Below are 14,718 nucleotides of genomic sequence, written 5' to 3' on the forward strand. Positions count from 1 at the left end.
CTGGGGGTGTTTTGCTGATGTGTCAGACACAGATCTCTCCCTGCAATTCTCCAGTGCAGCTCTTCCTGCCAAGGAACAGACTCTGCTGTCTTCATCCACAGCCTTCATCCTGCMCAACTTGCGGAGGAACGAGGAGAGGGAAGGGACTGCTCCTGGCCCTTCTGCTCAGATGTTAATTTAGCACTCCACATTTCCTGTGATTCACAGTCTGTCTCTTGACAGGAGCGCGTGTGCCTTGAAGCAGAACTGCTTAACTTTCCCCACAAGGGGCTGGCACTGAGCACAGCCCTTCATCMAGGAATGCCAACTGCCAACTGGTTTTGTTGTTTGTTTCTCTGACCTCTTGGCTGTGGGTATTTTGTGTTTTGGCTTCTTTCATTCAGTTGATCTTGCTTTTAACAGTGATTTCCCTTTAACGGGAGTGTTGATCAGTGTTCTAGTAGCTGCAATTAATGCTGGGTGAAAAGTTTATTTTGAAGTGCTGATWGAGACTGACTGCATCTTAAACAGTGCACTGATTTCTCCCATCTCCTCTTGGGTCAAGAGCTGGTTTGTCTTTTTATATAAAAACCAAAAAACTGTAGTCTGCTTTTTGATCACAAGTTCCTCAGGCATTCCAGATGGAGTCTGCTGGCTGTTAATTACCTTGGTGCTGGTAAAGCAGCATTTGGAAGATTCTTTTGTCACCATCAAATTCAGCTCAATGCAGTGAAAATGTAGATCAGCATATCCATAAAAACAACTATCCCTGCAAACAAAAGCATACATGATGGAAACACAAAAACGGTTTTACTCAGTTCCCATAAAGCAGCTGAAGGTGGCAGGTGTAGGCTTTTTGCCAAAAAGATCCCAGTCATGTTTGTAGGTGCCAGCACTGAGATGGAATTTGGGCTGTGGTTTGCAGCAGTCGGGGGTGGCTCCTCTGGGGTGGCTGCAGAGCTGCCCCAGCACAGGAGSAATRTCARTGYCTGTCAAAAGATAGAAAATGTTRRMAATCCAAAGACAAAGTCAGTAAATCTGCYCAGCCTAGGGACAGTCCTGTGCCACAGGAAGGGGAGCAAAAAGCAGRTGCTTTCACTAGATGAGCAAAATGAAACTTCTGTGGGACTTTTTAAAATCKTTATGTTACTGTGCAGGGGTGAAAAAATAAGGGCAAAATCCCCGCCAGCGGCTGTTTGAAATAATGTTTGTGTAAGTTGGGTGAGCTGAAAGGCCAAAATAAAATACGAAGAAGAGACTATAAAAACTCCTCTTTCTCGTTGCAGTTTTTTGCAGTGAGTTGCAGGGAAGCCTCAGTGCAGGCTGGAGTCTGTTCCAAGCTCTCAGTTCAGTGTCAGCTCATGGTGCTGATTTGGGCAGGGACCTGGCAAACAAGGGGGCAGTGGCAGTGGGAAGCAGGACAGTGGCATTTCTGTGCTTTTTCAGAGTCCTGCAGAGGCTCGGAGGGAGCTGCTGCTCTGGGAGCTGGCTCTCCCAAGGGGCAGGGAGGTGCTGAGGACATCTGGGATGTGTTCACCTGGGGTGACTTGTCTTTGTTTTCACTTTTTGTTCCAGGACACTTGCATTGCTGGAGATTCTTAATGCCAGATACCCGACCTGCTGCCAAATAACCATGAAAGACATGAGGTAGCTGCCCCCAGCGCGAGGGAAAAACTGATTTCAATGGATACAAAATATAAAGACGATTTATTTCGGAAGTATGTACAGTTCCACGAATGCAAACTGAATGCCTCTGAGAACAAGCAGCGTCCTATTAACGATGAGTACTTGCGAGTGGCGGCGGCAGCCTTACTTTGCCTTCCCAAAATTGATCCCTTTTATAGATTCCGGTTGATCAAATTTTACGAGATGGCTGAAAACTCCCTGAGATCTGTGAAATCCTCAAGTTTACATTGTCTCCATAATGCGTTCAACATGCTCGAGACAGTTGGAATTAATCTCTTTCTGTACCCCTGGAAAAAGGAGTTTAAAAACATTAAGGTAAGACATTTCTTATGTAGCCATAGTAAGAATATGATTTATTTTTCTTTCTGTGAACACATTTAATGCATTTCCTTTAAAGGCTTCTTCTTTTTTTTTTTTCCATTTTACATATATCTATATATATATGTGTATCTGTCTCTATATACAGYTGGCAAACAGAAGCCTTAGGAAAGTTTCTCTGTAAAAGTGTGAAGTTTGTGCTGGTGAGAGTATCCCGAGAGCAGAAATACAAACACTGTCTGTAATCAGGATGTGTATAAAGTAGAAGAGCTTATTTTAGGTTGTTGTTCAACCTCCCCTCTGCACTATTTTATTTCTGCTAGGAGAGGCTTTCACTGTGGTGAGTGTCCAGGCTGGATTTAAGCTCACTGAGGGTTTGATTTGTCCGGCCACAAGTGTTAAACCCAGTGCATGGTTCAAGTGGATGTTTTGCTGAGGTTCCACAAGTTGTACAATAATGGTGAAAGAACTTCTGCAAAAGGATTGTTTTCAGAATATCTTTAACCTGCTTGTCAGTTCTCAATGCATGAAGTTTTGATTTTAAGGTGCTTTCAAATGTGTCTCCCTAAGGCAGGTTCCCAGAGAGAAAAGTGRGAGCTCACTGCTGGAGGTCACTTTGGGAGTTCTCTGCTGGTTTTGTTTTATCTTTTATCTTTTACCTGGGATGGGCAGAGTGCTCCTGCCTGCACTCAGAACTGGCTGAACTGGGCTGAGCACATCCCTCAGGCGTGCCAGATGCTGAGGGCACTTCAGCTTGCAGAAAACTCATATCTTTGCTTTTGGGGCTCTTTTAGTGTAAGTTTTTTAACTAATAATAAGTAAACCTGACATTTGAAACTATATAGTAACAGTACACAAAGAAAAGTGTGTAACTCAAGTATATTTTAAGCTGAATTGGAGTTTGTCACTCCTCTAATTCTGAGTTGCTGTTAGCTGCAGTTTGTCCCTGGGTGGGGCAGTTCCCAAAATCCTGGCTTTTTTGCCTTTCATGGTAAACTTTCTGTAAATGCAAACATGTCTGGTATGCATAGAAGTTAATGTCAGTGGAGAGCAGAGTGATTTAAAACACYAGGGGAGACATTATGCTAATCAGGATTTTAAATTGAATGAAAACTCTCCTACTTTGAGTTTGCTTCATGTGGAATTTCCGTCTGCTGAGCAGGAGGGATGCAGAAATGGAGCTCATCTTGCCAAGGCAGTTGCATGTGTTCTGAGTTGTTATTATTCTGTTTAATTRTATGGTCTCTGCCATTGAATTATCTGAGCATCTAATCCACCACTGAATTTGTAACCTACTTTTCTTCTTATTCCCCCCCATCCCCCTTAGACCTACACTGGACCCTTTGTTTATTATGTGAAGTCTGCTCTAACCGAAGATGACGTGAGGCAGATTCTGAACTACATGGGCTATGTCCAAGAACTGGGGACAATGTTCAAGCTCAAAGAGCAGGTCGATGCCATYCAAGTGAAAATGATTTCATTTGAGCTCTTTTTGGCCAAAGTGGAATGTGAGCAGCTGCTGGAAATCCACTTGCAAGTGAAGGATAAGGGTTATTCTGAGATYGATGTCATCAACGAGCGCAAGAACAGCAGTGAGGATGTGAGAGGCTGYTCTGAGGCCATGAAGCGGCGCCTGGAGTGCAAGGAGACCCTGAACACATCCATGGCACGCATGGTGCTGCAGAAATCGGCCAGCGARCGTGCCTCCAAGGACTACTTCAAGCCAAAGGTGAGCAAGCCTTCCAAGTCTGTTGATACCTACGATAGTTATTGGGAAAGCAAGAAACCACCTCTGATGAGCTCGCTGAGTCTCAGGAAGGAGCCCATTTTGGTCGATGCAGAAGATGACATTAAAGATGAAATTATCCGTCCGTCGCCCTCTCTGCTGACCATGTCCAGCTCCCCACACGGCTGTTCTGACGAATACTTGCCAACTTCATCTCATCACAATGGCATGCTAAGAACAAATGTCCCTTACAGCTCCTATTTTTCTGCTCAAGAGGACTTGGATTTATATACCGAACCCGATTCTAGAAGTGTGTTAAATTTTAAAAGACAAGACGCTATTAAGCCTGACGTATGGCTGTTAAAAAGTGATGCCAACCCCGTTTACCACAAACGCACCCACCTAGCCAAAGAGACATCTTCCTCCAAGTGCCAGAACTGTGGCATACCTTGTGGCACTTCAGTTTGCCAGAAGTGTGACAATCTGTTCAGCTCCAGGCAGGAGTACCCAGCGGTGAAGCAGAGCTCCTACTCAATCAAAGCTCTGCCGAGCGATGGTTTGTCCCCTGCGTCAGCTCTGAGGGAGAAATCTCAGTACACATCCCAGACTCAGAGCCAAGACAGAGCTGCTCAGTTCAGTTCCAAATCCAGGCCTTCGGGCACGTCCCGCTGTGGCTTCTGCAACCGCTCCGGAGCCGCCAACACGTGCACSTTCTGCTCCAAGGTGTCGTGTGACACTTGTCTCAACGCTTACTACTACGACCCGTGCTGCAGGAAGAGTGACCTGCACAGGTTCCTGCCCAACAACCAGTTAAACTATAAATCATCCCAGCTGTCCCACGTGGTCTACAGATAGACTGGGCCAGTCTGCTTGGCAAGGGAAGGGAAGGGGGAGAGGAAAGGGCTATCCTAACTCATGTTCTGACTCCACACTGACCTCTTACCAAAATCACATGTCCAGATACTTGGAACCATGGTTCGGTGATCAGGTGCCAGTTGTTGATTTTTGTGGCTTCACAGATGCTGCAGATCCATTAGATTTCATGCTGCTATAATTTAGGTAACTCCTAAATGATCATTGCTTTTCAACTTAGAAGGGGGAGGAGAGCACATATTTTCTTAAAATTTGGCAGCTGTTGTATTTTTAAAAAGTGACGTCACATCTTCCTATTATATCATATCTTRCCCAAATAAAACCAGGCAGGGTTTGAAAATAAAGTCAATTAAGATTCTCATTTTCTGTGAGCAATGAAAGCACTGCCAGTTTTTGATAAAGTATGACTTCAAAATGTGCAGGAAATAGGTGAATGGCTTGTTTTGCCAACAAGGACTATTTTTTGACGTGTGTCTGCATTTCTTGATCTCCAAAATGCAAACACCATGGCATCTCTTCCTTTTGTCTTTGTTTCTTCCTTCTCCCCTTCTCTCCCGGTTGTTTATCTGGAGCTTCTCTACCCTGAATCTGGACAATATGTGCTTTATTTTCCGTGTTGCCAACATCATCCTTGTGGGTTTCACTGTGTGGTATCTTAAAGAGGAGATCCTGTATCTGTGTCACTCAGATGATGCCTGGAGTATTGTCCTCTCAGATGAGTATCCATTCTCTTTCTGTTGCACATGTTTTAAGTACTGTTCTTTGTACTGTAAATAGGTGATTTGGAAACAGTTTATTTTTAATAAATATTTAATATGTTGAGTTCTTAAAAGTGGTAGAATCATTATAACTATGAAGTCTTTCTGGGTTATTTGTTCAGGTGATCTTTTGTTTTTCCTTGTACTGTATTTCATAGCTTATAGCCCCTGTGGCAGAATGATGTTCTTGGCTCTGATCAATCCTTGGGTTTGAATCTGACATTTTTTTTTTTCTCTCTGATAAGGCTGCCACTCACCTGAGTGGAGTCTTGTCTAAGAATTGCAGGATTTTGCTCTCAGTGCACGCTTTTTCTTTGTGGTTATGGAAATTGTAAGTATCAATGTTCTGCTTGCTTCCAAATTCACTGCCAAGTCTGTAGTGTAGTCCAGCAAGTAAAGCACTGGCCTGGTTAAAAATCAGAGCTCATTGTGACTSCTGTTCAAGTGACCCCATCACTTATGGATGTGAATCAGATAATAACCCTTGTCTCTTGGGAGCCCTGGCTGAGAACCAGGACTCCTTGGGCTCTGTACAGTTGGACCCCAAACACCACCTGGTTATGAATAGACTTTAGTTTTTTATTAAAAGAAAACCCCTAAGAATCCTAACTCCCTTATTCCAACTATAGCTASTTAGCACAAAGTATCAGGCAACCTAATCTGATGTGCAGAATTAAATGTGTTTAAAATATCTGTAAAGAAATCTAGCTGAGATGTAAACTATGTAGTCCACTTTGCACTGAAATGATTCACTTTGGGGTTTTTAATCACTGTTAGAGTCTAGGCTTCTCAACTTCAATGTCCATCATCCCTGTGTGACAGAAACATGCATGAATGATTGTTTGTCTTACATTTTTTTTGGGTGGGGGGAGGGCTTCAGGTAGGTAGAGGGGAAAATTATATAGGCTAATGTTGTAAAATATCTAAAATAATTTTAGCCATAACTGGGTGTCAGAAGCATTGTGGAAATAAGATGAAATGTGGGTCTTACAGCDGGCTGAGAACAGTGAGTTACTGTCCAGTTTGCACTAAGAACAAAGTGAACGGCCTGTGTTTAACAATCAGGGAAATTCTGAATAAGGGACTGCAACTGAACATAATGTCAAGGGCAAGTACTGCCTTGCTGACCCTGAAGGTTGGGGTGAATATTGTTTAAGTGAATTATTTTAAGGTTTTCAATCTTGTATGTTTTTTATAAATATATATATATATAAATATGACACAAATGTAGATACGTTATGTATATAGTGAAGAATTTAAAAACAATTTTACTATTAAAATGCAGTCTAAGGGTGGTTTTCCTTTYGGTGGTTATTTGGGTTTTGTTCACYTTCTGCAGTGTCATGCCTGTTGGGCTGCTCTACAGTGTACCTTCYAGTTCACCAGTTCAGTTTCCATATGGCTCCTCACACTACAGTGAATAACTAAAACTGTGATGCCACGTAATTTTTACGGTGACCAGAGCAGGGGCTATTCCTGCTCTGAAAAAGAAAAGTCCTCTGTATATATGTCATGGAATCCTGTAGTACAAACCTGTGTTGAATTGAAGTGATCCCATGCTCTATTTTTGTGTATCTTACTGTATGAGGTTGCTGTGATTGATACAGTAAAATATATGCGAATTTAAAATGCAGGTGTTTTGCATCTGATTTGTTTAATTTATGTTTTGAAGGAATTCAAAAATAAAGAGGCCTTTAAGAAAAGGCTTAACTCTTTTCTTAAAGTGGAGTGTGCATGTAGCTGTCTGTTCAGTGCCTTTGCATGGGGGGTTGGTGTTCTGGGGGTTTGGGGCAGAGGGTCTGTGCTGGGCTCTGTTTCCTGACCTGGGGGTGCTCTGTGCAGGATGTTCAGCCTCTGAAATCCTTTCTTTTGCAGCCTTAGAGCATGACTCAGTGTTCCTGGAGCATGGGAGCCGCTCGGGCAGCTGCAGCAGGGGATAGAACGTGGAGATAACTCCATGGATCCCAGCCTTGGCTCTCCATGGCTCATGCCAAACAAGCTTCCTGAGGGAAGCTGCATCTCCCAGAAGATGTGTGATACTGCTGAGGTACATTTTGGCTCTTCAGTTAGGCCTTCTGCCTCTTTTTGCATCCTGCTAGCAGGATAATTYCTTACGTTCCAAACTAGATCATTCTTTTTGTTTGTTCCTTGTGTTAAAGCATGTCAGGTGAATGCTGAAATGCCTGAAGTGCCTTTCCCACAAGTCTTTTATGATCCCTTGTGGTTACTGGAAGTACCTGGGAGGATTATAAAAATCAGGCTCCAGGTAACTGGGATATCCTTGCAGGAAATCTTGCCTCACACTCTGATCCTCTTGAGCTGCCCTATCTCTGGTGCATATAAAACAAGCCTTCAAGCTGTCTTGCTGTCTGACATCTCTGATTACAGACCTGTAAGCTTGTTTGCTGCCTCTTTGGCTTTCAACAGAAGCTTAAAGGTTCCATACACTGCTAAGTAGTTTAGGTTTGATGGTTTGAACTGACAGCTCCTTAGAGTTATGTTCTGGAAGATCACTGTGGGTTACAAGCATTTAGTACCCATTGCTAATTGTGCTGTAGAATCTTTTTAGGGGAAAAGATTCGTCTTTCCAGTGTTTGTTTAGAAACAGGAGGAATCTGAGCATGGTAATCATTAATACACGGCCAGAGAGACTGGGAGAAAAGCAGGAGGTGACTCTTGATGTACCAGTTTGGCTCTGAAATCAGTGAATTAGGCATTCTAGCTTGATCTGGGAGTGGCATCTCAGCAGCAGCTGACTTGGGCTTTGTATTGATGGGATCTTTCTGCAAATCCTGAATGTCAGTGGTGGTGATTCTGGAGCTTCTGCTCAAGCTGGGCTTTATCACACTCAGTTCCTGCTTTGAGATGAGGATGTGGGTAATGCCTCCCATGAGTTTTTCCTGTGTTATCTGGGCTTTGAGTTAATTCTGCATGGGCAGGTCTCAGCACTGGGGACTGTCAGAGCTGCAGTGGCTGTGAGGGGTGCAGGAGCAGCCCTGGTAACTTGTGTGTGGCAGCTGCTTCTGCTGCTGTGGGTGTGTGGCTGTCATGCTTCCTGCTTTAGAATCATTCTCATGATAGTCATACTGTTCTGAGATTTTTCATCATCAACCTGCTTTAAAAAAAGAGAAAGAAAAATCAACCCACAACTGCTCATCAATTCCTTAGTGGAAAAATGCTGCTTTCTCCCAAAGTAAGTAAAATCTGCTCTGTAGCTTTGTGTCAAGGTGCTCCAGTTTAACTGCCTTACCTGGAATTTTCTAAAGCATGGGCAGTTTGGTGAGCTGCCTTTGCTGTGGTGTGACTCCATCATTGCAGGTGTGTAAAGCCCAAACTCATAAATGAACTGTTAACGAGGAGAGATGCTGCCATCCAGCAAGTGTGAGGAGGAACAGCTTATTTACATGGCAGCAGTGATGAGTGATACAAACAGGGCAGTCTGGGATGGAGAGGAGGCCTTTTCCTCCTCCTCCTCCTCCTCCTTTTCCTCTTCCTCCTCCTCCTCCTCCTCCTCCTCCTCCTCCTCCTGCCTTTGTGCCTTGAGGGGTCACCCAGTGCTGCTGTGAAACACCTCCCCAGGAGCTCAGTTACCCTGGGAAGCACTGATGAAGGTTCATTTCTTGGTTCTGGGATGTGCACTGAGCAGAGAATGCCATTTCCAACTCATTTTGCTGTATACTTTGTTCCTGGCCCTAGAAATGCAAATGTCTGTACATTGTTTCCCACGGCATTAATTGAGATGTGCTTTCAGAGCTGTTCCAGGCTGCTTTACACTTTGCTGGCTTTGGGCCACCTCAGCAGAAATCAGTGGGCTGTGTGCATATGTTCTGCTTCTCCTTTTTTGGGGACAGTGGGGGAGAGGGGCTTCATTCCCCACGCTCTGCTCTCCTGGAGGAGTAAAAGCCCTYTTAGAGCAGCTGCTGTTGCACCTTCTGCTGTGAGTGAATTCTCATTCTTCAGAGCCCGATGGCACAAGTTCCTGTGAGGGCTGATGCTGATGGCAGGAAGGGAATGAGTGTGGGGTGTTTGTGTCCTGGGGCAGTCCATGGGTGCCACTCTGGGGCTGATGGCAGGAAGGGGATGGGTGTATGGGTGTGCTCTGGTGGAGCCCATGGGTGCCACTCTGGGCCGGGCACTGCCCGTGTGTGCTTTGTGACCCCACTCAGGTCAGGGAGATCAGCTCTGCCAGCTGAGAGCAGATTTATGTACAGCTGCTGCACAGAGTCATTTGAAATGCATTCCCTCCTCTGTGGATCACTGCTGGGCTCTGGCAAGAGTCTGCCACGTGCAGTGTTCCAAACCTCCCTTCACCTGGACTCTTCTGGAGACTTCTGCCTCCTTCAGGAATCAAAGTCTGATTCACATTCTATTGTGACGTGTAAAGTCTTGGACTACTTAGAAGCATATCAAAAATTAAAATAATCCCTTTTGACAGCTTCATSGAAGCCTGTGGTGTTTGAATCTTTGATATGAAGATTTCTCCTGCTCRGAGAACAGCTCATTTGTAATGCTGTGAAATAGAGCATGAGAACTGTGCTGCTGTATGTACTACAGTGAGCATTATGKGCTGCTGAATCAAAGGATGCTCCTGTCCAAGAGCTTCCCTTCACAATGGAAGTAGGTGCAGTATTCAGATATTGGTAACTCAAAGCTTTTGGTGCAGATCTGTCTTTACTGTAGATCTTTTGCCAGAGAGCTGGGGTTAATTCCTTACTCCCTGGTTCAGGGGTCCCAGTTTAAAATACGACCTGTTTAATGTTGCAATGGCCCAGACACCTCTGGGACCTGCTGTGTGYTGGTCTTGCTCTGCAGGGGCTCAGCAGTGCAAGGAGAAGCTGAGGAAGAATTTTTGAGATGCGCCRAAACACCGTGAGGTCTAAAAACCTGATTTGGGGTAAAGAAAGATGGGAGACCCAGGAAGCAACACACAGCTGCACAAGTGCAAACCCTACAGGATTCTGCCACCAAGAACTCTGCTGGGCAGGGTAAAACAGAAATATCCCTGCTGTAGTACCAGCTCAGGTATAATCAYTGTGTTCTGCCTCCTGCCTGTTCCAGGTCTGCATCTCAGCACAGGCTGTTGGCATCTTCTGGTACATCTCAGTGCATGATGTAAAAATCCGTTTTGTCCCCTTTTTGTTGTACTTCCTGCTTTTCAACAGTCTCAAAGCCTGTTGGCAAAATGACTTTTACTGTGCACAAGTAAGATGCTCACATGTCTTTGGAGTGAATGTGGGTTTGACACTGATTTGATTCTGCTTTTTSTGCCTGCAGCTTATCACTCAGGCTCTCCAGTGAAGGACGTTATTTCCTCAGTGGAATATTTTCCATATGACTAGATAATGGCCAGGGGCTGTGATTTTTGTGTCAGCACTCAGCACTGTKGGTTTCTACTCAGAAATCAGATGGACATGTGAGAAGTGGTCCCAAAACCAAGCAGTGCATTGTTCAGAGTGACAGGGTAATATGAAGTGATGGGATATTTTTATTTCCATGGCACTTAGAATTTGTCTTTTTTTTCCCCAACAAAGCTTGAAGTCACAAGGAGATTCATTGACTGGCAGCAGACACCTTTGCTGTCAGGATGAAAGTCATGTCCCAGTTCCTCCATTTCTCTCCCTGAACGTGGTGCTGCAGGATGTTCAGATCTCACCCTGCTCCTGCTGGAGTTGTTCTCCCTGAAGCACTGACAGCAGCTCTCCTCAGAAGCATCTTCATCAAAAGGAGTCTCATTTCCAGTTGTGTTTGTTGCCAGCAAGCAAAGGGGTTTCTGAGTGGGTTTGTGCTTGGGAAAATGTCCAGTTTGAGTCCTGCCTGGGGCTCGGAGCTGCTTAGGGAGCCACCATCACTGTTTTGTAATCACAGCTTTATTCCACAAACAAAGACTGATTGCAGCCTGGTCAAACGTGCAGCAGGGAGAGGMAGTGAGGGGACAGAATTAATGCTAGATAAAACCACGGTGTGGAAGGTTCATTAAAAAYTGTCAAACCGTGGAGTGAAGAAATGTGGGAAAGCAATTACACCAGTGCCAAGAAGTGGAATGAGTAGGAAGATAAGGGGAGAAAGTTATTGGCCTGACAGTCCTTCAGAGAAGAGGAGCGAAAATTGGCTTRAATATTGAGCCTGATAATGAACTGGTGTCTGATTACCACACACAAAAGCGACTTTTCCTTGAAATACCATTTTTATAGTCTAATGCAGAAAAGCTAGGCAGCAGCAAAGAAAGTTCATAGATTTCAAAGGGACTGTTAATTAGAAGAAATTTGAAGGTCTAGCTAAAGTTCTATTTAAATTGATGRATTTTTAGTGGAAATAAATCTTCCACATGTTTTCCTGAAATACAAGTGAGGCTGCACTGCCCCGAGTTTCCCTGTGCTGTGTTTGGTGGATCTGGCTGCTCCCTGCTGAGGTTTTGTGGGGTCTGAAGGGTCCCGAGTGTGGTGGGAGCCCAGAGGTGTTTGTTGGGCACAGCAGGCAGGGGTGGGGCGTGGAGGAGACAGCACAGGCCAGGGCTGGGCTGGATTTGCTCTTTGATGTGAGCACGGCTGTTCCTTTGGGATAACCCCGTGACACACAGGGACCTTTGCTCACGGAGCCCAGCTCTTATCCTGGCTGTAAAGAGCTGTGAGCTGGAGCAGTTTCCTCTCTGGCAATGGATATGAGGGATAGGAGTTTCAGGTATGAGGGATAGGAGTTTCAGGTTTCTGCCACCATCTGGAATTCAGAAATGCTGGTCTGAGGCTGGGCACGGACACCACAGAGCACTGTCCCTTGCTCAGCTGGTGCAGAAGTGACACCACATCCCAGGGAGCAGCTGGGGAGCAGGAGAGAGCTGGGGCAGAGCAGGCAGATCTGGCATGGGCACAAAACCCSTGTGTGCATCTTCTTCCCCTTCAGCTTCCTTTGGCCGAAGAAGAGCCCAGATACAGATTCTGAAGAGCCACAGTAATCTGATTTTCTTTTTTGCTTTCATTTTCAAGTTCTTTGTAAGAAAAAGAGTCCGTAAGTTTCATTTCAGAGGTGGAATTTGGAATGCTTGCTCCTAGGTCTGSAACTCTGCATTGTTAAAGGAGATGTTCCAGCTGCTGGAAGAATAAGGGAGAGCTTGGAAAACAAAATTAGATACTTGAGATAACAAAGACTACTCCAATATCTGTAGGATTCACAGCAAAGAATTATGCTCCAGGCCAATACTGGTTTCTAAAAGACAATCTTTTGGTTAAATCCCAGGTCAAAAGGGCTCCTTTGAAGACTCTCTGTGCCTTGGCCTCTGCCATGAAAAGCAGTGTTGAAAGTGTGCTGGGCTGGGCTTGAGCACAGCTCTCCAGGTGCTTAGGCTTAAGAAGCAAAAGCTGTTCTGTGGACAGCCAAGCCTATGGAGCTTCGTGTCCTGCAGCTTTGGTTTCCTGCAGGTTTGGTTTCCTGCAGGTTTGGTTTCCTGCAGGTTTGGTTTCCTGCCCCATCACCTCCACAACCCCTGACTCCTCCATCTCTTCTGAGCAAACTCCTGCAGACAAGAAGGGAGGCAGGAAATTGGGATCTGTGTCTGCTCCGTGCTCTGCTGAGCTTCCTCACCTCAGACAGCTCCCAAACCAAGCAGGAACTAAATTATCACAAAGACTTCAGTCCCTCTTCCAAACCAGAGGTGAGAAGGGCAGATCAGTGARGTGGTGCTGGGAGGGAGTGATGCTGCTGAGGAAAGACAGAGATGGAGTCTGTTTGCCAAGGAAACTGTGCTAAAGGAATAATGCAACTGTGCAAATGTGCCCACAAAGTTTAGTAAGTGCTGGCAGCACAATGTGCAGTGGGAAGTGCTGCTGCTCCTGTGAGCTTGTGACTCTGTTGAGGACTCTCTGTCCCTGGGGTGTCACTGAACAAGATCCCTCAGGTCCATTGCAGGTGAGAGGGAGAATGTGGGGCACATTCCCTGGTGGATGTTGGGATTTTGGGTTAACTCTGGCCATGTGGAGAGGATGCACAATGGGRCCTCAGACTTGGCTGAGGCCTTTTGTATGTCTGGAACACAAACAACAGYTTATAACAATCTCAGTGTGTATCTATTTACATAGCTGGTCAGTCCATAAATGATTCTCGTGAAGCCTCTTTCACACATGTACATGAGGCTGTTGCTGTGAATTTCTCCTGCTTTCAATTTCCTTTCTGAAGCAAATGTAAGTACTTGAATCCAAGCTGACCATCAGTTCTGACAGTATTTGGAGTTATAAAAATGAATATTAGGATTTTGGATATTGTCCCCATTTCTTACTGGCAACCAGAGGAAAGCTCTTGGTGTGGAGGGTATTAACAAAATTAAGTGATGGTTGTGACTTGTGTTTTGCCAAGCAGAGACGGATCAAACGCTTTGGGTGAGAAACAAAACCCAGCTCCCACGGGCAACAGACTCCGTGGAAGGATCCCCAGGCAGCTCCTGGTCCCCACTGTCACTTCTGGAACGATCCCCAGACAGCTCCTCGTCCCCACTGTCACTCCTGGAACGATCCCCACGCAGCTCCTCGTCCCCACTGTCACTCCTGGAACGATCCCCACGCAGCTCCTCGTCCCCAGTGTCACTCCGAGCATGTCCTTGGAGCATCTCAGAGCCCCCCACGGGGTCCTGCCCAGTGGGCAGCCGGGTCTGCAGGGACAGGTGAGTGACCAGCCTGACTTCTGTGGAGCAGAGGAGAGGGGGTGGTAAAAATGAGCAGAGGAAAAAACGAGCCTGGGGATGCTGAGGGCCCTCAGCGCTGCTTTAAAACACACTCTTGGTGCCTCAGTTTCTCTTGCTGTGAAAATCGCGGCTCCGAAGATCAGTGGGGTGGGGAAGCGGGGAAAGGGATACCCGTACCTGGGCTGAGCTGCAGAGCGGGGCTCTCCCGACCGTGGGGACAGCGCCCCTGAGACTCCCCAGCGCCGCGGGCGGACGGACAGACGGACGGACAGAGCGCGGTGCGGGAGGGACAGAACGCGGTGCGGACGGACAGAGCACGGTGCGGACGGACAGACGGACGGACAAACGGACGGACAGAGCGCGGTGCAGACGGACAGAGCGCGGTGCGGACGGACAGACGGACGGACAAACGGACGGACAGAGCGCGGTGCAGACGGACAGAGCGCGGGGCGGACAGAGCGCGGTGTGGGAGGGACAGAACGCGGTGCGGACGGACAGACGGACGGACAGAGCGCGGTGCGGTGCGGACAGAGCGCGGGCAGGACGGACAGAGGGACGGACAGAGGGACAGACGGACAGAGCGCTGCCCAGCGGAGCTGTCCGCCGCGGCGGTGCTGAGCGAGCGGCGGAACCGCGGAGCCCCGTTGAGTTCCTGCTCGGGGAACGGAGCGCGCAGAGCCGGAGGCTCCTCCGGGTGAGGTGAGGCGCTG

The 14,718-nt window shown here is 46.5% G+C and overlaps 2 protein-coding genes across 2 annotated transcripts in view; both read left to right on the plus strand.

The window, feature by feature from the left end:
- The window catches only part of SPATA2 (spermatogenesis associated 2), a 9,342-nt gene extending 2,274 nt beyond the window's left edge, over window positions 1–7,068 (plus strand). Inside the window, exons 2-3 of the mRNA XM_057385797.1 lie at window positions 1,555–1,980; window positions 3,311–7,068. Of these exons, the coding sequence (XP_057241780.1) occupies window positions 1,663–1,980; window positions 3,311–4,564 (1,572 nt within the window). The 5' untranslated portion in view covers window positions 1,555–1,662 and the 3' untranslated portion in view covers window positions 4,565–7,068. The remainder of the gene's footprint in view (window positions 1–1,554; window positions 1,981–3,310) is intronic.
- A 6,765-nt stretch (window positions 7,069–13,833) lies between these two features.
- The window catches only part of LOC130585342 (opsin-5-like), a gene marked incomplete at its 3' end in the record, with an annotated part of 5,589 nt that continues 4,704 nt past the window's right edge, over window positions 13,834–14,718 (plus strand). Inside the window, exon 1 of the mRNA XM_057385792.1 lies at window positions 13,834–13,987. Coding sequence (XP_057241775.1) covers window positions 13,919–13,987 — 69 coding nt within the window. The remainder of the gene's footprint in view (window positions 13,988–14,718) is intronic.

This window comes from Malurus melanocephalus, unplaced genomic scaffold, assembly GCF_030028575.1.
Source record: "Malurus melanocephalus ecotype Western Australia unplaced genomic scaffold, MMel_1.1 scaffold_868, whole genome shotgun sequence".
In the NCBI taxonomy this organism is placed as follows: Eukaryota; Metazoa; Chordata; class Aves; order Passeriformes; family Maluridae; genus Malurus; species Malurus melanocephalus.